This window comes from Rhinatrema bivittatum, chromosome 10 (assembly GCF_901001135.1).
Source record: "Rhinatrema bivittatum chromosome 10, aRhiBiv1.1, whole genome shotgun sequence".
Classification (NCBI taxonomy): Eukaryota; Metazoa; Chordata; class Amphibia; order Gymnophiona; family Rhinatrematidae; genus Rhinatrema; species Rhinatrema bivittatum.
The window spans coordinates 99,155,103-99,175,567 of NC_042624.1; the positions used below are offsets into that span (position 1 = coordinate 99,155,103).

Sequence of the window (20,465 nt, forward strand, 5' to 3'; positions counted from 1 at the left end):
CCCGGGAGATACACGTGTGGCTGGGCCATACGTGCGCCAAGCGCATTTCCAGAGCGGTCCGGCCACGCGCGTATCTCCTGGTACACGCAGAAGTGCCGGGTTTCTTAAAGGGGGCGGGCTAGGGGCCAGCTGGGACAGTGCCATTAGGCGCTGTCGCGGTGAAGTGCGTGCCAGCAGCTGACTGGTGCGCAGAACTTACTTCAGCTCTTCAGATTAAGTAGTTTTAAAAACAAAAAATCACTTTTAATGTGTACACTTTAGCAGGATAATGTAACAAAGAAAATTCCCCTCATTGTTTCTTTTTTTTTTTTTTTTCTTTTTTTCCAATATAATTTTTATTCAGAATGCACAGAATAGAAACCATAATACAACCACAGGTATATAGTTGAAGAACTGCTCAAATAATACAATACAAAGGAACAGATAATGCACATAATCAATGTGTAAGTGACAGACAGGCACCGCATAGCAGAAAATTATAAGCACAGAGTATGAGCGTTAAAAGTGCTCAGGAGATCTGCAGCTGCTGTTTCTGCAGGTTGCGTGGGGTGGATATTTGCGCACATACATTTGAAAATGTAATGTACACATGCCAATTTCCTCACCTCAACCTCAACACGCTCACAGAAACGCCCCGTTTTCACTGGGGATAAAAGTGAATGTGCCGTAATAGTCGTGCATGCTTTTAACCGTGTTTGAGGGTGGCGACCTTCCGTCAGGCCATTTTACCCAGGTAAATACCTTTTCAGAACTGCCTTCATAATGCATAGGGACATCGCCACGAGTTAAAGAACATGCTAATCCCAGGTGTGGGGGGGCGGGGGGAATATAGTGAGAGACTGAGATAAATTAAAATCATGGTGACTTTCTCTCTCATGTGAATAGGCCTGGCATTATGATGACAGCAGTACAGTAAAGTCTGAGAGGAATACAAGTTTGAATTGGTACAAATGGGGAATACTGGCTCGCCTTCTTTTCCTTGCTATCTTCCAATGTGCTTTAAAAGATCAGGCCTATTTATCTTGTTCTACAATTGTACCCTGCTAAGAGGAAGAAAAAATGTTGATAATGATCAGCGGAAGGAGTAGCTATGAATTTGTAAAAGGTGAAAAAGAGAAGTTATGAAGTCTACCCGCATGACACATTACAGATATCACATCTGTAGCGTGGGGTTTTAATAGTCCTACTGATGCCTGCAGAAAACTGGAATCTCTGTAGGTGGTGATACCTTGAAATTAGATTAAGTAAAAAAGTTATAGAAAATGGTTCTAAGCCTGTTACCGTTCACACAAGGGGGAGTGCAATGAGTTTAAGATTTTGCAATATAGACATGGTAAGCATACTATTACTTATATGCATGTTAATGTAGAAATTACTTACCTGATAATTTCATTTTCCTTAGTGTAGACAGATGGACTCAGGACCAATGGGTACAGTGTGCTCCTGATAGCAGTTGGAGACAGAGTCAGATTTCAATCTGACGTCAGCACTACATATACCCGTGCAGGAAGCTTTGCTCTCCAGTTTTCTCCTCGAAAAGCAATTATGGATAATATGTGTGTGTTTGGATAATTTTGATTAACTTGGTTAACTTGATTAACTTGAGTAACTTGATAACTTGGATTGGTTGACGTGGTTTCTAGTTGGAGACCGCCAGGGCACTCAACCGAGAAGCACCGACACCTGGTAATATGGGTGCCTGAACTAGAGATAAGGGTTGGCTTACTCGTGCTTGTGTTGCACTCGGGGGGAGGTTCCCCCGAGGATTCTTGATTGCGAGGCAGCCATGGGCGGGGTGCTGAGTCCATCTGTCTACACTAAGGAAAATGAAATTATCAGGTACGTAATTTCTACATTTCCTAGCGTGTAGCAGATGGACTCAGGACCAATGGGATGTACAAAAGCTACTCCCGAACCGGGTGGGAGGCTGCCCGTGGCTCATTTAGTACTGCCCTTGTGAATGCTGTGTCCTCCTTGGCTGTACTAAATGGGCCACAACTTCTTTTTTGACTAGGTTAAATATTTAGGATTTTATTAGCTTTACATTAAAAAAAAGACATTGTTGTATATGAGCTTTTGTGATCACATAGGCCTCTGCTTCAGATGGCCTCACATTTCTCATTAATTTTTCTTTTTTTCTTCGCCCAAAAGTCTTCCTCTTATTCCTTTGGCGTGGTCGAGGCCTCCGGACCAGCCCCCGGGTTGGGTGATGGCGCGTGAGCAGCCTGCTGACGCACGCAGATTTACGTCTGCTTTCAGCAGGCGTAAATCTGCCAACAAAAGGTAGGGGGGGGGGGTCTAGATAGGGCCGGGGGGGTGGGTTAGGTAGGGGAAGGGAGGGGAAGGTGTGGGGGGGTGGGGGTGGAAAGAAAGTTCCCTCCGACCCCGGATTTTATAAGATACGCGCGGCTACGCGCAAAATTATAAAATCTACCCCAGTGGGCGGCCAATTTTGTACAAGGCCATTGCAGAGGGTAAAGCTCTGTTTTACTCACAGAAATGGTTTGAGAATTACTCTCAGTATGAATAGATGTGTGTGTGTGTGTTTCTTTGTTTATATATATGTGTATGTATGTGTAGCCTATGCAGTAGTATTTTGCAGTTATTTTAGTAATATATATTAACACTTATTTTCAATGACAAATATTAATACGTAAATCAATAACAGACATTTCATATACAGGTAGCTAAAATATCTTTTTCAACCTAGTGGAAATAAGGATCCACAACACATTCAGGTGGAAGGGACTTACATGGCAACCAGAATACTCTGCTGAACACGGTAGGCAACTGATTCAATAGGTATATTCAGATATAACACAACAGTCTAGCAAAACAATGCTTCTAGTTAGAAACCCAGCACTCTGGTTGCTAGAGCTTACCTCTCTAAATGGACAGTGTAGTTTGTCTCTATGTAAGTATGTTTTCCGGTTTTCCAAGTACATGCCATACGAACTGAACGTTCGTGTGAGACGCAAGTGAAATTGGTTGGGCTGTCTGGAGGATCTGTAGGGATACACATTACAGTTAATGTATTGTTGGTTTTTTTATTTTCTTTTTTAAGGAATAAGGCTCAGAAAGGAACAAAGGAACAGTTCGCTTCACAAGGTGAACCTCTAGTTTCCCAGAAATTGTCCCAAATATCCAATTTATCTCACTTTTTTTTTTTTTTTTTTTTGCTTAGATTTAGGAGATCTCTGTTGCATACCAGCTCTGCATACACCATATTAGAATTTTTCACATATGCCCATTGATAGGGCTGAACATTTGCTGACAAATAGCCTTCAAAACGCAGGGGGAAGCACGCAACATCATTCTAAAACCAATATTACAGCTATTAAAGATCCAGCAAATGAGAAGCAAATTAAATGGAAACCACCGTGATTATATATAGTACCCCACCGAGTAACTTGCTTTTTAAAAGACACTGAAGAAACCTGTTTTTTCTGTTATTCTGGTTTACTGGGCCAGGCCACTTATAAAGAAACATGACCTGTGTGCAATGATATCCTGTGGCAGCGACTAAGCTGCATGTTAAGAAAACTGGAGGATGTCCCAGAAACCACTAAGCCTTCAGGGATGTAAAAGTGCTCTGACGGAAGACATGAAAGCATTCCACCACGAAGGCTCAGGGCCTTTGTACATCACTTCTTCCGCTCTTCCACAACAGTGCAGCAGAAGAGCGACTTGGCTGGAATCAATGAAATACGGCAGACATTTGTTAAAGCAAATCTTCAATAAAAGGTCAATGTCCTTTTTTTTAATGTGTTTTAGCACCCTGGGGTCTGTGGTAAGCCATTCCGGGCAAGGTGAAATGTCTCGGAGGCTCATAAGCTTTTGCACGAGTGTATGATTTGGGGACGGAGATTGCAGAAGACAGATATTTAATCAGCAACCCGAAAGATTCAGACTGTGGTGGCTCTGATTACGTAGAGCCAGGTTTCAGCGGTCACAGTCGTACCAGTCTAGAGCAAAATGTTCTGGGAAATGTAAATCACGCAACATAGGACCTAAATGAAACATCTGAGATTTCAAAACCTGCATGCTGTGGGGAAACAGTGTGCTAAGGCAGCGGTACCAGCAAGAACAGGTTCCTGATTCATTTCCTACTTGAAAGAAATAAAATGGTGCTAAGATCTGCCCTCTTTTTTTCATGGATTAATTTTTCTTTACTTTTTTCTCTGGTTTCTGAGTGCATGAGATATGGAGTTGTTCTCCATTTTCAAATCCCAGCTGAAAGTTTGTCAGTTCTCCTCTGCCTTCCCTGCTTCTCCAGTGGCTTTATTACAATCTTGCACAGCCTGGTATTCGAGCTCTTGGTCAAGCCCTTTTGTCTCTTCTGCTTTTTTTCACCCTCTTTCTGATATAAATTGCATTATTAATACAATTAGGCACTAAAATAAGGGTCAAGAAACAAAAAAATATAAGGTGATACCTTTTTTTGGACTAATAAAAGGCCGAATTTTAAAATGCCCGCGGGCATAAAATGGTCACTTATTTGCGTGGCTGGCTCCGCACACGCTGGGCGCATTTTCAAAAGGGTCCAGCCACGCACGTAACTGCCGATACACACACAAGTGCCGGGCCCTGAAAAAGGGATGGAACGGGGGGCGTGGTCTGGGCAGGGGGCAGAAAGCGGAGGCCGGCCAGGACAACGGGCATTAGCCACTGTCCTGGGTAATCACACGCCAGCAGCCAGCTGGCGTGTGATTACTTCTGCTCCAGAGGAGCAGGAAGTAATAAGACAAAACAAACATAAGTCCAAACAAAGGGTTTAGGGGGTGGGGAGGAGAGGGGAAGAAGGTGGGAGTTTAGGCAGATGGGGGGTAGGGAACTGGGGAAGCCAGATTGGGTCGCCGCGCGTATTAATCGAAAATTCGCCTCCCCGCGCACACCGCTCGCACATGCGCGCGTGGCCATCTGATTTTATAACATGCCCGCGCCAGCGCACGCATGTTATAAAATCGGCACGTCAATATGCGCACGCCGGGAACCGTGAGCACGCTCCTTTCAAAATCTACCCCTTAATGAATTTCTGGACTGGCTTTTGAGAGCTGCCCTCTCCCTTTTGATGAAAGCCAGTCCAGAAATGCATTAAAGTTAGTCCAGTGAAAAGATATCACCTTTTATTTTGTTGTTTAATGACCGTTATTTCCCTGCGTTCGAGTGGACTAGGACAGCAGCCACACTATTTAACACAATTACGAAATCCACATAAAAAACTGAGACACCCCGATTATTATGTTGCATTTTCCCAATGACACCGCATTGCTTTTTGGGTCCCTATAGAAGATGAATAAGATTGTACAAGAGCGCTCACTTCGGCAGCACGTATACTAGAATTGTGCATGAAAAGTACGCGGTCTTATTCTGTTTATTCCTGGCGCAGCTATTTAAGGGGGGGATATACTATATCACATTTCCAGTCGATAAGTATACTTACAGCCTACTAATAAGGTCATGCCACATACTAAGTCCTTGGATTTTCCATCACATGCGACTTTGCATATAACATTGCAGTCAGGAATTCTGAAGTTAGGGAGCTGGAGTTGAACTGTAGTGTCATTTATCCGGTTCACGGAAGCAGTAGAAAGAATATCATTTACAAAGAAAAAAAATGACCCCCGGGAACATCTTTGCTTAGTAGATGTACAAAATATGGAAATATCAGAACCCATCAGTAAGACTGGGGCTGGCTCTGTCCATACGTGGCCATTGCAATGTATATGACCTGCAAAAAGAAAGAGATTAAATTGCTAGAACAGCTTCATCGGCAGTAAAGGCTACTGCATGAGAATTACACCTTTTTTCATTTTCTTCAAATAGTCGTATCTATTAATGACATACAGTAGAATTATTGAGGATCGGCCCAGGGGCAGTTCTGCTTACTGCCATGTGGAAGTTCTCCGGTTCAGTCACTGAGTTGGGTCTTTCGCTCCCTGGCTCAGCTGCAGCTGAAAGTCGCAATCACTGTTTAAGGGTGACACCTAGTAGCCGAATTCAGGGGGGCGATGTTCTGGGAGACGCCTTGGTACACGGGCCTCAGCTGACTATAAAGCCAATGTACCAAAGCTGAGACACATTCACAAATACGATTTCACACATTAAAATTGCCGAGAACATGCATTATCGTGTGAACATGTGCTACTGAAAATTTTAGGATTCAAAATTTAGTCTTTTCAAATTAGGCTTTGCTTTCTATGCTAAATAGATAATAAGCTGCATAATTATCACAACAGCTCATTACCTATGTTTGCAAAGAGGCATATTGTACATAGAACTGCATATGAAGGAGGCATAGTTAATTTTTTTTTTTGCATTGAAGTCCACAATTTCATGTGATTTTTAACATAAGAACATAACAAATGGTATGCTGGGTCAGACAAAGGTCCATTGAGCCCAGTGTCCTGTCCCTGACAGTGGTCAGTCTGGGGTCATAAGTACCCAGCATATCCCAAAGAGTAGATCCATTTCTCGTTACTCACTCCCAAGGATAGCAATGGCTTTCCCTAGTCTAGCTGGCTAATAATGCTTTAGGAAGATTTCCTCCAGGAAGTTGCCCAAACCTTTTTTAAACCCAGCTATGCTGGTCACCTTCACCACGTACTCTGGCCACAGATTCCACAGCTTGATTGTGCTTCAAGTGAAAAAGGACCTTCTACCGTTTGTTTTAAATCTGCTGATTGCTAGTTTCATGGAGTGACCCCTAGTTTTAGTATTATTTGAAAGGGTAAACAATCATCTTTTATCTACTCATTCCACCCCACTCATGATTTTATAAACTTCTATCCTGTCTTTTCTCAGCTACCTCTTTTGCAAGCTGAAGAGCCCTAACCTGTGTAGGGAACCGTTCCATCCCCTTTATCATTATCGTCGCCCTCCTCTGCACTTTTTCTAAATTCTGCTATATCTTTTTTTGAGATGGGGCGACCTGAACTGCACACAGGACTCAAAGTGCAATCGCATTTTTTTTTATTAGTCCAGAGGCAATGTGATATCTTCCTTTTCACTCCCATTCCTTTTCGGACCATTCCTGACCTTCTACTTGCTTTCTTGACCGCCGCCATGCACTGAGCTGAGGATTTCAGGATATTGCCCACAAAGGACTCCCAGGTCTGGTGATGCCTAATACAGAAGCCAGCATTTGTGTGCCAGCGGTTGGGATTATTTTTCCCCCCCCTATGTGAATCACTTTGCACTCTTCCACGTTAAATTTCATCCACCATTCAGATGCCCCGCCCTCACAAGGTCCTTCTGCGGTTCTGGACAAAAGAACTAAAAAGATATCACATTATGATATCTTGCGTTACTGGCCCATCCCCACGGGGCCATCTGCAGGCTAGTAGCATATCGGCATGTAGATATGCTGGAAGGAGGTATAAAGTAGGAGGAAAATCCCAGCGTGATGGTGAATTATTGCAGATCCCAGCCAAGCAGAAGGAAACTGATGGAACAAAATAAAAAAAAAAAAAAAAAAAAGAATTGTGAATGTTGTGAGATCCAAGTGAGCAGCACACAGTAAGAGTTTTACCAAGTTTTAAATTAAATGTCACACAAAAGTTTGTTTGTACCCTAAATCCTGCAATCAAGCTTATCCCCCCCCCCAAAAAAAACAAACTGTAGCACTCGCTTTAATATGTGTGATCCATAACTATGCCTAAAAGAAGCATTTACATCTACTAATTCAATTATGTGTACTGTAGAAAAATGATCACCTGTACCTCCAGAATCCTTGTAACAAAGTGAATGGAGCAGCAGTGCAACTTCCCAGCAGAACAAGCAGTGATCCATAACTGAAATCAACAGGAAGACATTGTAAAACATAAAGGAAGTCATTTTCCAAGCCTTACGCAGAGGATGTGCAGGTTAACATGACATACACATGTGAAAGTAGATTTTCAGAAGGGCAGAAAAGCAGGCCCGTGCTCATGTATGTATTTTATAAAAGGAGTTATGTGTATACCCTGTCAAACCTGTGGGTGGGTTTCTGCACTTGTTAATCAAGTGGCCCATGTTAAATCTGACTTCCCTTTTGTTTGCAGTTGTTGGGTGGAGGGGTCTGGATGAAGCAGTGGTGGGCGGGGATGAAGGTCTAATTCAACTATTGGAAGTCTTGGTGGTTTGGTGCATGGAAATACACCCACAAGCAAGTATATTCATAAGTGAATTTTGTGCATACAGCAGCCAGCTTTCTAAAATACCTACATAAACTGAGGATTATTGCGTGCACGTTACAATTATTTGGTAAAATATATGCATCCACTTTTATAAAATAGTTGTATAAACTGTGGACTCCTGCAGTAAACAATGTGCATGAACTGATGCACGCACACTTTGGGGGCAGTGAACTGTAGTATTTTATAAACTGCCTGACTCATGCTGCACAATTTATAAAATACAGGTATAACCTTAGCATGTATGTGCTGAGTTGTGTGCACTATTGCAAATTATCCTCAAAAAGTGTTAACATGCAACAACAAATGCTAATACAATGACAACAGGTCTAAAAGGTCCTCACTTCCTGTCCTACCTCTGTCTTATTGCGGCAATAGGAATTGTGTAAATATTCAGCAACATATATCAGGTTATTTAAGCAGACATAATAATGCTTCAAGCCCGATTTGGCCAATCAAGTTTGTCGACTCAGCCATTTAAACAGCTCTATGACGGCTTAAACTGCTAGATATCTATTGCTGAATGAAGTCACTGTGGGCGGGGCACATATTGTGCCAGATTTAAGGATTGGGGAAATTCTTGTAGCACTTTCTGTTCATATTTCCATGGGTGCCCTTTTTGTGAGCAGATTTTAACCTAGGGCCAAATTTATGCCTCGGGCAAAACTTGCGCTATGTAAGAATTGTGAAATAAAATGCTTTTGCATCATCTTTGTAGATTCTGTTTTGCATAAATTCTTCTTTGCAGAATAATGGCAATTGTGTGAATCTCAACTTTGGCACAAAAGCAAAATTGATTGCACACACACAACACCCTCACTTTTGCTTCCCCCACCTCCTCCCTAGTCTGTGAAATCTAACCCGTTGTTTGCAAGGCTGCAATTAACAATACTTAGAAGCAAATAATATACCTAAAAGAAAAACTTGGGAAGGTATACGTTTTTTTTAATCCCAAGGCAGTAAGGAGGAGGTGTGAGCTAGCAGAGAACATGTAATTATGAATATAAGGTATCCCGAGACTCAATTCCAAATCTCCTGCACCGGTGACTCTGTTAACTACAGCGGCCCATTCTGTTCATGGTTGCCACAGCATGTGCTCAGAGCTTTCGTATCATATCACTTCTTACTCTCCCCCTCTCCCACGTAATCGTTTGTTGCCCTGGTCTTATTTCCATGGTAAATGGTTCACCACTCTGCTGATTAACTTAATTGCCTTTGCTGTGCTTCTTCACCTCCCAATTCAAACAGAAACGCCAAAACTGTACCTCACGGCTCATGTAATTGCTCTTTTAGACAGCACACACAGCGCACTTCTTACACACTTCATCCGTACGCTCACATCGCTGCTTATGCTAAGAGCTCGTCATCAACCAAACCTCCAGGATACACAGAGCAGCTTCTTTATCGTTCCAGTATGCGAATCATATGTGTTACCCTTGTACGAGAGCATAGCCTTTATGCACTATGGAATCCCCCTGCTTTTATCTCTTCCTCTTCAATTATTGAGAAGCAGTGTAGATCTCTACCCCCCTCCCATCACTACCATTCCCTCACATCTGTTCTTCCTCTTTGGATTAATATTCATATATTAATATTGAATTAACTACCTTAACTACCTCTGATTCATCTATTGTTTATACTCTTTATTTATTGCCTTCCTAGGCCTTTTTTTCCAGCTGTCTACGCTTCCAAGTTTACTATCCTTGTTGAATGTAACTTTGCTCTTCCTGTTCAAACGATTTTTTGTTACAGTTCCCCAATTTGATGTAAACCGATCTGATATGGTCATCAACCATGAAGGTCGGTATAGAAAAGTGTTAAATAAAAAAATAAATAAAAATATAGCCTCCCCCCCTCCTCTGGTATGATTTCCAGCCTATGGTAATTCCTGTTACCGTTTGTTTCTTAACCTTTGTTTCTTGACCTCAATTTCAATTTTACTGTAAAGCCCTTTGCCAATTTCTTTGTTACTTGATTTTGTTTCTTGACCTCAATTTTAATGTAAAGCCAATTGGTAATTTTTTTTTATCTGGAAACCAATGTGATGTTCCCAACAAATGTCGGTCTATAAAAAAAACCATTAAATAAATAAATAAATAAATGTACGTTCATTTGGTATTGATTTGCCCAAGTTGACAATCTGAGCCTATGAATACTCTCTCTTTACATCTTCATCAATATTCAAAACACCATTTAAGCTTTGTCTCTTCTCACTTATAATTACAGAAAGGTTACTTTTAAAGGGGCGCAACTTTCAAAAAAAATGCAAGGACTTTCAAAGTCCATGGGTACATTAACCCAAGGACTTTGCACCGATTCTCAGGGGAAAATGCGTTTCCCTTTCAGAGCTGCCTACAAAAGAAAATTCAGCCGCAGAGATCTGCACCTGCTTCTTCCCAGCAAAATGGGCAGTTTGAAAATGAAAAAACCATGCGCGCTATAACTTTCCCTGCCCTAACCCAGCTCCCAGGAGCACCTCCACTGAATGCGGGTAAACGTAGGTGCGTTGTTGCACAAGGCACAGAGGATGAGCTTCAGACTGCCGATTTACCTGTGTGAAGGCGTGGCCTTACTACCTCTCCTTAGCTTGTGCAGGATCGGGCTATAAATCCCTACAGTGAGAGGCAGCTCTGTGGGCGGGATCCAGCTGGGCAGGTTAAGAGCAAGAGCCTTGCTGGGATCAGGAGGCCCCCCCACCTCTCCAGGGGGCCGACGTAATAAGACCCGCAGCAAAACCGGTGCTAGTTATGAGCATGGGTCTTGATATCACTGCACGTGCTTGAAGCTGCTGCTTCCGCAGGATATTAAAAAATATAAATTATGCAAATGATTTGCGCACAGAAATCCGCACACAAACAGAAAAGTGTGCGTACCTAAGAGTATAATAAACGGCCGCATCCCCGTTCAAAACCCACTCCGATAATCCACGTACAAAAGCGAGCGAGTGAGCGGGTCTCCCTATTAAGTGAAAGTATGACCCTGGAAAGTATTTTTAACCGTGCTGCAGAAAACATGGCAAATATTTCCATGGATGCTAATTCACACTGTCATAGCAGCGAGGTAGGTGCTCCGTTTGGATGTGATTTAATTTAACAATCTTGCTGCTCTTCTGGCCGTGTATTTGTCTGCCCGGGGAAGCATCCACCTAAGCTGGCCGCTCGGTCTCTGAGCTATGCTCTTAGCTAAGCTGGCTACTCTGAAGCCGAGATAGGCGCTCAGCTAGGTGCTTATCAGGCCGCTCGTGCTCTTTTTGTGGCAGAGAAATCTATACGATCGGGCACCCAGAAAGGCGCCTAGCTTACCTTGCCACTCAGGCGCTGAGCTAGGCACTTACTTGATCGCGAATCTATACGATCGGGCGCCCAGAAACGTGCCTAGCTAAGCTCGCCACTTGGACGCAGAGATAAAGCGCTCAGCTAGGTGATTTTCAGGACGCTTGGACGCCGACATAGGCCCCTCCACCTACCCCCGAGTTGGCACTGTCACTTAACTCGTGCCCTGACCATGGCAGTAAAAAAACCCGCATTAAAAAACACACACTAGCATTAGCGCGGCTCCCTGCATTGCCTATGTTTAACTAATCACCTCCTTTGCATGCCATTAGCATGCATTCACGCAGGAAAAACCATGGGTCTGTAAACAAGTTCGTACGCACTTTTTTCCCACGCACAAAACCCGTGTTACATCCCCATTTAGGGCTTTGCGCGTACAAAAGCACGCACATCCGCACACAAACCCGTGGCAGCTTCAAAGGACCTTATTACATTGGCCCCTGAATACATTGCTGGGTCTAACCCAAGCTATGAGTAGACTGCTGGAGGGCAGCAGTCTGTGAACAGGAGAAGGCAGCTCCTAATTATATTGCTGTCCTAACTGAAGCAGTGAGCACTACTGCTGAAGGTAGGCACTCTACTGTGATTGTTTGCGAGAGGTGTAAATAAAGTTATAATCTGGTAAGAAAAGGCTGGAGTCAGCATGGTTTCTGCCTCCAGCCTAAGAAAGTTGCTTGGTTATCCCACAACCTGCATAAATAGCTTTTTAAGAATTGCCCTCAATGGATTTGATGCACGTAAATTGATCTTTTTGCACAAAAAGAATGTGTGTATACATCAGAATGCACATGTACCATGTAGGATGGGAAGCCAGTGGAGGCTTCTCAATGCTAATTATGAGGACAATAGTGAAGCGAGAAACAGGATTCCCAAAGCAAATATAGTAAAATGGAGGAGTAGCCTAGTGGTTAGAGCAGGTTCAAGTCCCACTGTCGCTCCTTGTGACCTTGGGCAAGTCACTTTACCCTCCATTACCTCAGGTACAAACTTAGATTGTAAGCCCTCTGGGGACAGGGAAGTACCTACAGTACCAGTTTGAAGAGCTGCAAAAAGCAGAATATAAAAATCTAAATAAAAATATATTTTGTTTGTTAAGAGCAAACAGAATCCTTCTACTGGGCACTATCTGAACCTCTGTTGGAGTCAGTAGTACTCCTGACATGTCCTGATTGGGGAGGTAGCAACAACTATAGCAGCTGGGTGGAGGAAGTACCAGACTGTAATTTCTACAAGAGAACATTCCCACAGAGATACTTCCCCCATGTCTTAGGAGGCCTGCTACCTCGTCAGGCGGTGTACTCCAAAATATCCAAACCAGCATGAGTCAAGTGCTAAAACCAAGTCAAAAACAGAGTAGTAACTCAACTATATATTGTATACCAAAAAAAATATATTATTATTATTATTATTATTATAAAGCTGCCAAAGTAAAAGCAGTTTCTGACAGGTTGTAAATCTCACTCGTGTGATTTTACACACAGCAGATATTTCACCAAGCTGTCTGCGGAGAACATATTCTTTACCTTGTTACGTCTTCATGGCTCGTTTCCAGCTTCTGCACGAGCTTCCTTGATTCATGGTTGCATACATACCTTGATTCTCCACGCTGCTGTGAATTTCTGAATTGTCTTAGCATAATGGAAAGTGTCAGTACAGAAATGACCTACATTTACTAATGTTTAAACCAAACCTTGAGAATTTCCACCTGAAACTGAGGGTTGGGTTTTGTTTTTTTTTGTATGACTCACTAAAGGAAAAACCCTCAATCCTTCACAGAATGAGCTTTTTATATAAGGCGTCTTGCTAAAATGTATGATTGATATTTTAGTATTTGTTTACTGATTCCAAAATATCAAATGGTTATAGAACAACTAGCAACTGTACCTGTTCCACGCCCGGGCGGCGAGCCTTTTTATTGGCACATATGATCTTAAGTAATTACATTTTAAATTATTAAAGAAAAAAGTTATTACTTAAAGTTGCAGAATTTTAAATATTTTGAGCAGAATTTCCCTAGAAATTCACCGTAAGAGTGTCCCTTCCACATACACCCACCCTCATATAGGGTGGGTGTATGTCTCACACTCTCCCCATCCCCCTCTTACCAACCATGTTCTCTGTCACCCCCCCCCCTCTCTCACACACATTCTCTCTCACCGGCATCCCCCCCATGCTCTCTCTCACAGCCTCCCCACCCCCCTCTCACCAACCATGCTCTCTGTCACCCCCCCTCTCTCACACACACATTCTCTCTCACCGGCATCCCCCCCCCCATGCTCTCTCTCACACCCTCCCCTCCCTGACACACATTCTCTCTCACCGGCATGCCGCGGAACCTGCGCTATTCGCGGCGAAGATGAAGGCCCGGTGCTCCGTTCGTGGCACACGGGGGCCTTCCATTTTCTCCTTGAGCAGAAAATAGCAGCGGAGACCCTGGCATGCCGCGAATGGAGCGCGTCCCGCAGCACACACTCTGTTCGTGGTAAAGATGAAGGCCTCGGCGCGCCGATCGCGGCACATGGGGGCCTTCCCTTTTTGCAGTGAACAACGCGCCGGGCCTTTATCTTTGCCACGAATGGAGCGTGTGCCACGGGACGCATTCCGTTCGCGGCATGCCAGGGTCTCCTCTGCTATTTTCTGCCTGCCCCGCGATGGCCGCTGTCCTTTCGGTTTTGAATAGTCTTCCGGCGAGGGAGGAAATCAGCGAGGTGAGGGAGGAAATTGGCGGGAAGGAGGAATTCTGCGCAAATTCTGCATTCCGCAGTAGCGCTGAATTCCCCCAGGAGTACCTCTTGTAGCTGGTGTTGTGACATGGCCGCTGTACGGCGTGTTTGAGCCTCCAAGGCGGCCATCTATCGGCGGGCTGGGGAACATGCGCGAGCACTGACGGTCACACTACCAAGCCCGATATATTATGGATTATATTAATATTAAGCTCATAGACTAATCATTAGTCCTAGGGAACACTGGTGCACAAACGTCACATACATTGCTGTTATTAAAAAAAAAACAAAAAACAGTCCACTTACTGGTGTACCTTAAAATCAAATATACCATTTCATTCCAGGGAACAGCAATCATACAAAGCACACCAGGAATTGCATAAGATAACTCACTTTACTTTCTGTTACATCAGCTTCCTATAGGGGCAGCACACTTTGAGTGAATTAGCATCTCTGGTCATTTGCTCAGTAGTCAACACAGGTTCCTTGACAGTTTGTCCACACTGATGCACACAAGTTCAACATGCCAATTTACACAGCAACTCAGGATAGGATAAACATCCATGCAAGGGATGCCACATCTCAGGCCAAACACATAAGAACCTAAGAAATTGCCATGCTGGGTCAGACCAAGGGTCCATCAAGCCCAGCATCCTGTTTCCAACAGAGGCCAAACCAGGCCACAAGAACCTGGCAATTACCCAAACACCAAGAAGATCCCATGCCACTGATGCAATTAATAACAGTGGCTATTCCCTAAGTAAATTGAATTAATAGCCATCAATGGACTTCTCACTGTCTCCTTTGACAGAATATTTCTCATCTTGCAGCTGATTGTCAAGCAGGTGTCTTGCCTACCTCCTTAATTCACCTAGTTCCAATTTCAAATGTTTAAAAGTAAACCTTTTATAGATGAACAGGGAATCACGATCACAGTCCTAAGATTACCTGTATAGCACTTTTGTTTGAATGCAGAGGACAATTTAGAGCAAATACCAGTTGAAGCTTTAACATTTTAGCATTTTGATCAAATAGATTTGAAAAAACTGGAAGAGATCAAATAGATTTGAGAGAAATTTCAAAGGGAAATTGTATTCTTGATCCCTGTTCAGGTAGACTTTTGAAGAATTTGCTTGATTCTATCCTGGGCTGTCTTTGACACAGGGAAAGTATCCGAGGGTCTTAAAGCAGGCTATACTTAAATCAACACTGGATCTTAAGGATTGTAATTGCCAACAGTGGGACAGATAATTGAATCAGAGGTGGTGGCTCAGATTTCTAGGAGGATTTGCAAGGACCTGATCTGGCACAATCCAGATTTGGATCCAGATATAGATTGGAGACGGTGTTAGTTTCTTTTTTTTTTCACTCTTTATTTATAATTTGCAAATTATGCATTCAGGATATCTTGATTCAAGAAAATACAGAGTTGAATTACAATCAAAAACAGGAAAATGTATGAAAATCTCCATGGTTCAACCTGACTTTAGAGCACATTCCAGGGAAGAGATAGCTGTACAAGAAAAAAAAAGGCAAGAAACTAGCCAAGAAAACAAATAGGCCCAGAGAAGGATGTTCATGCATTAGCAAAAGATCTAGTTTGTAGAAATCCTTATCAGGTTGGGTAGGATCATAAAACATGTCTAACTCCTAGATATTAGAGCCCTCATCCTCTCTCTTTAAGCAGAAACAGCTTTTTAAAAAATGCATATTTTTTTAACTGGAAAAAAGAAAAAAAACCACATCTTAACCAGGGCTTCATTTACAGAGAAAAAGGGAAGTGGAACTATAGAGCGGGAGGGAGTGGGACCTGGGGCCAGGCGTGAACTCTCTCATCCAGGTGAACACAGCCGGTAGGGGGCTGACATGCAACCACCTTCTGTCTCTTCCCTCTTTTCCCATCCCCTTTCGTGCATGCCTTTTCATCCTTGCCAGGAAAGTGCACAGAAATCAAGGCCACGTGGCTGCTCTTGTCTTGCGGTAAAGCAGCTCCAGCGCTCTCCGATCTGCTTTCTCTGGAGCCGGGGGGGAACCAAGAATTATCCTGCCGCCACCACCGGGCTCTGCTCCATTCCTGCAAGGAGCTGGAACGATTTACGCCATCAGCCCCGTCTCATTTCCGTGGGGAAAGCGTGAACTGATTTATATCACCAGCTCCATTTGTCTCCTTGTGTCCTGGGGAAAAAAAAAAGGTGCAGAATGGCTGTTCCGCCAGAAATTAAATGCTGGGTAACAGATACAAAAAGGGGATGAATCAGCACAAAGCTTGATACTTGTGGTCTGCAGTGCTTATCAAGGCCAGCATTGAAGCCTGGACTACCGGCAACTATTGCACATGAGTTTCAAACTTGTGATCAGTAACGCCCCTGCTCCTCCTGTTCCCTGTAGAAGAGGTGGGGGAACAGGCGATGCAGTACGATGCGCGTTGAAACGGGCGCTCGTATTTAGCTCCCGTTTCCCTAACGTGCGCGCAGCTACGTCTCCTGGGCACCCGAAGCAATACTTAAATGAGCTGCTGCGTTAAAAAAGGGATGCGCTAGGGAACAATTGTGCGTCCCTAGCGCCCACAACAGCAACGGGCACTCAGTACGAACGTACGTTTTTATCCCGCTTCACATGCAGCCTCCATGTGGGAGGCTCAGCAGCTCTGGATAGGGGTCCCAAAGCAGATCCTACATCCAGGACTGAAAGCGCCCACATTAACTGGCCCTGGACAGGTATCAGCGAAAGTCCTATCAAGCCGCCATGTTGGAGGTTCAGCAGGGGACCAACAGCAGTTCCCACATCCCACCCCAAATTTCAAACCGCAGGCTGAAATCTGCCCTGCTGGGCGAGAACATCTTGGACGTCCTGAGGTTGGACGTTCTCCTCTGGACGCTCCAGACGTCCGGTCGGACGTCCAACTCTCTTCGGAGGGGTTTGAGGTGGGCTGTGGACCTGCTCAACCTCCCACATGGCAGCCAGATAGACCTATCGCTGATACTTTTCCTTCAATCACAGCCGCTGCCTCCCTGAGTACACTGCCCCTGAAATGTAATTGCTCCACCGAGTCCTCCCTAAGGGTACGAGGAATCGATTTTCTTTTTTTAATGCAAAAGAGCGATTCAGATTTTTTTTTTTTAAATAAATTGAAGACATGCGCGACTTTCAATATTTTTTCAAATGCTGTCAATCTTTCCAAACTGTACACATGGGGAAGACATTTCCTGTCTGTTCTGTCTGGACCAGTGTGAGAAAAGCAGTTTCCCATCAGTTAATCCGGACGCTATTAAATCGCTTCCTGATTCCTTTAGGGAGGTGCAATTACAATCTAGGGGCAGTGTACTCAGGAAGGCAGCGGCTGTGAAGGAAGGGGGCCCAGGACCGGTAGCCGCGAGAGATCTTTGCAGCCTCCATGTCGGAGGCTCAGCAGCTCTGGATAGGGGTCCCAAAGCAGATCCTACATCCCACCCCCAAATCTCAAACCCAGGACTGAAAGCGCCCACATTAACTGGACCTGGACAGGTATCAGCGAAAGTCCTATCAAGCCGCCATGTGGGAGGTTCAGCAGGGGACCAACAGCAGTTCCCACATCCCACCCCAAATTTCAAACCGCAGGCTGAAATCTGCCCTGCTGGGCGAGAACATCTTGGACGTCCTGAGGTTGGACGTCCCAATTCTGGATGTCCAAATCTGGACGTCCTCTCCTGGACGTCCTGCTCTGGACGCACAGTTCTGGACGTTCCAGACGTCCGGTCGGACGTCCAACTCTCTTCGGAGGGGTTTGAGGTGGGCTGTGGACCTGCTCAACCTCCCACATGGCAGCCAGATAGACCTATCGCTGATACTTTTCCTTCAATCACAGCCGCTGCCTCCCTGAGTACACTGCCCCTGAAATGTAATTGCTCCACCGAGTCCTCCCTAAGGGTACGAGGAAGCGATTTTCTTTTTTTTAATGCAAAAGACCGATTCAGATTTTTTTTTAAATAAATTAAAGATATGCGCGACTTTTAATATTTTTTCAAATGCTGTCAATCTTTCCAAACTGTTCTCATGGGGAAGACATTTCCTGTCTGTTCTGTCTGGAGCAGTGTGAGAAAAGCACTTTCCCATCAGTTAATCCGGACGCTATTAAATCGCTTCCTGGTTCCTTTAGGGAGGTGCAATTACAATCTAGGGGCAGTGTACTCAGGAGGGCAGCGGCTGTGAAGGAAGGGGGCCCCCGGACCGGTAGCCGAGAGAGATCTTTGCAGCCTCCATGTGGGAGGCTCAGCAGCTCTGGATAGGGGTCCCAAAGCAGATCCTACATCCCACCCCCAAATCTCAAACCCAGGACTGAAAGCGCCCACATTAACTGGCCCTGGACAGGTATCAGCGAAAGTCCTATCAAGCCGCCATGTGGGAGGTTCAGCAGGGGACCAACAGCAGTTCCCACATCCCACCCCAAATTTCAAACCGCAGGCTGAAATCTGCCCTGCTGGGCGAGGACGTCCTGAGGTTGGACGTCCCAATTCTGGACGTCCAACTGCACAATTCTGGATGTCCAAATCTGGACGTCCTGCTCTGGACGCTCAGTTCTGGACGTTCCAGACGTCCAGTCGGACGTCCAACTCTCTTCGGAGGGGTTTGAGTGGGCTGTGGACCTGCTCAACCTCCCACATGGCAGCCAGATAGACCTATCGCTGATACCTTTCCTTCAATCACAGCCGCTGCCTCCCTGAGTACACTGCCCCTGAAATGTAATTGCTCCACCGAGTCCTCCCTAAGGGTACGAGGAATCGATTTTCTTTTTTTAATGGAAAACTGCGATTCAGATTTTTTTTTTAAAATAGATTGCACCGAGTCCTCCCTAAGGGTACGAGGAAGCGATTTACTTTTTTTTAATGCAAAAGAGCGATTCAGATTTTTTTTTTAAATAGATTGCACCGAGTCCTCCCTAAGGGTACGAGGAAGCGATTTACTTTTTTTTAATGCAAAAGAGCGATTCAGATTTTTTTTTTAAATAGATTGCACCGAGTCCTCCCTAAGGGTACGAGGAAACGATTTTCTTTTTTTTAATGCAAAAGACCGATTCAGATTTTTTTTAAAATAAATTAAAGACATGCGCGACTTTCAATATTTATTCAAATGCTATCAATCTTTCCAAACTGTTCTCATGGGGAAGACATTTCCTGTCTGTTCTGTCTGGACCAGTGTGAGAAACGCAGTTTCCCATCAGTTAATGCGGGCGCTATTAGCCTGGGGTTTGAGATTTCGGGTGGGGTGTGGGATCAGCTTTGGAAACCCTATCCAGACCTGCTCAACCTTCCACATGGCGGCTAGATAGACCTCTGGATGCTATCGGTCTTTTCGATTTAAAAAAAAACTAAATCGCATCCTGATTCCTTTAGGGAGGTGCAATTACAATCTAGGGGCAGTGTACTCAGGAGGGCAGTGGCTGTGAAGGAAGGGGGCCCCCGGACCGGTAGCCGCGAGAGATCTTTGCAGCCTCCATGTGGGAGGCTCAGCAGCTCTGGATAGGGGTCCCAAAGCAGATCCTACATCCCACCCTCAAATCTCAAACCCAGGACTGAAAGCGCCCACATTAACTGGCCCTGGACAGGTATCAGCGAAAGTCCTATCAAGCTGCCATGTGGGAGGTTCAGCAGGGGACCAGCAGCAGTTCCCACATCCCACCCCAAATTTCAAACCGCAGGCTGAAATCTGCGCTGCTGGGCGAGAACATCTTGGACGTCCTGAGGTTGGACGTCCCAATTCTGGACGTCCTCCTCTGGACGCTCAGTTCTGGACTTCCATCTTGGACGTCCCAATTCTGGACGCACAATTCTGGACGTCCAAATCTGGACGTCCTGCTCTGGACGCACAGTTCTGGACGTCCTCCTCTGGACGCTCAGTTCTGGACGTTCCAGACGTCCAGTCGGACGTCCAACTCTCTTCGGAGGGGTTTGAGTGGGCTGTGGACCTGCTCAACCTCCCACATGGCAGCCAGATAGACCTATCGCTGATACTTTTCCTTCAATCACAGCCGCTGCCTCCCTGAGTACACTGCCCCTGAAATGTAATTGCTCCACCGAGTCCTCCCTAAGGGTACGAGGAAGCGATTTCTTTTTTTAATGGAAAACTGCGATTCAGATTTTTTTTTTTAAATAGATTGCACCGAGTCCTCCCTAATGGTACGAGGAAACGATTTTCTTTTTTAAATGCAAAAGAGCGATTCAGATTTTTTTTTTAAATAGATTGCACCGAGTCCTCCCTAA

At 44.6% G+C, this 20,465-nt stretch overlaps 1 protein-coding gene across 2 annotated transcripts in view; it reads right to left on the minus strand.

The window, feature by feature from the left end:
• Positions 1 to 20,465, minus strand: part of IL23R (interleukin 23 receptor) — an 88,675-nt gene that overhangs the window by 59,042 nt on the left and 9,168 nt on the right. For both annotated transcript variants that reach the window (XM_029617513.1, XM_029617512.1), the window contains exons 2-4: positions 7,722 to 7,793; positions 5,444 to 5,731; positions 2,883 to 3,006 (exon numbers count right to left, since the gene is read on the minus strand). In XM_029617513.1, coding sequence (XP_029473373.1) covers positions 2,883 to 3,006; positions 5,444 to 5,731; positions 7,722 to 7,791 — 482 coding nt within the window. In that variant the 5' untranslated portion in view covers positions 7,792 to 7,793. The remainder of the gene's footprint in view (positions 1 to 2,882; positions 3,007 to 5,443; positions 5,732 to 7,721; positions 7,794 to 20,465) is intronic.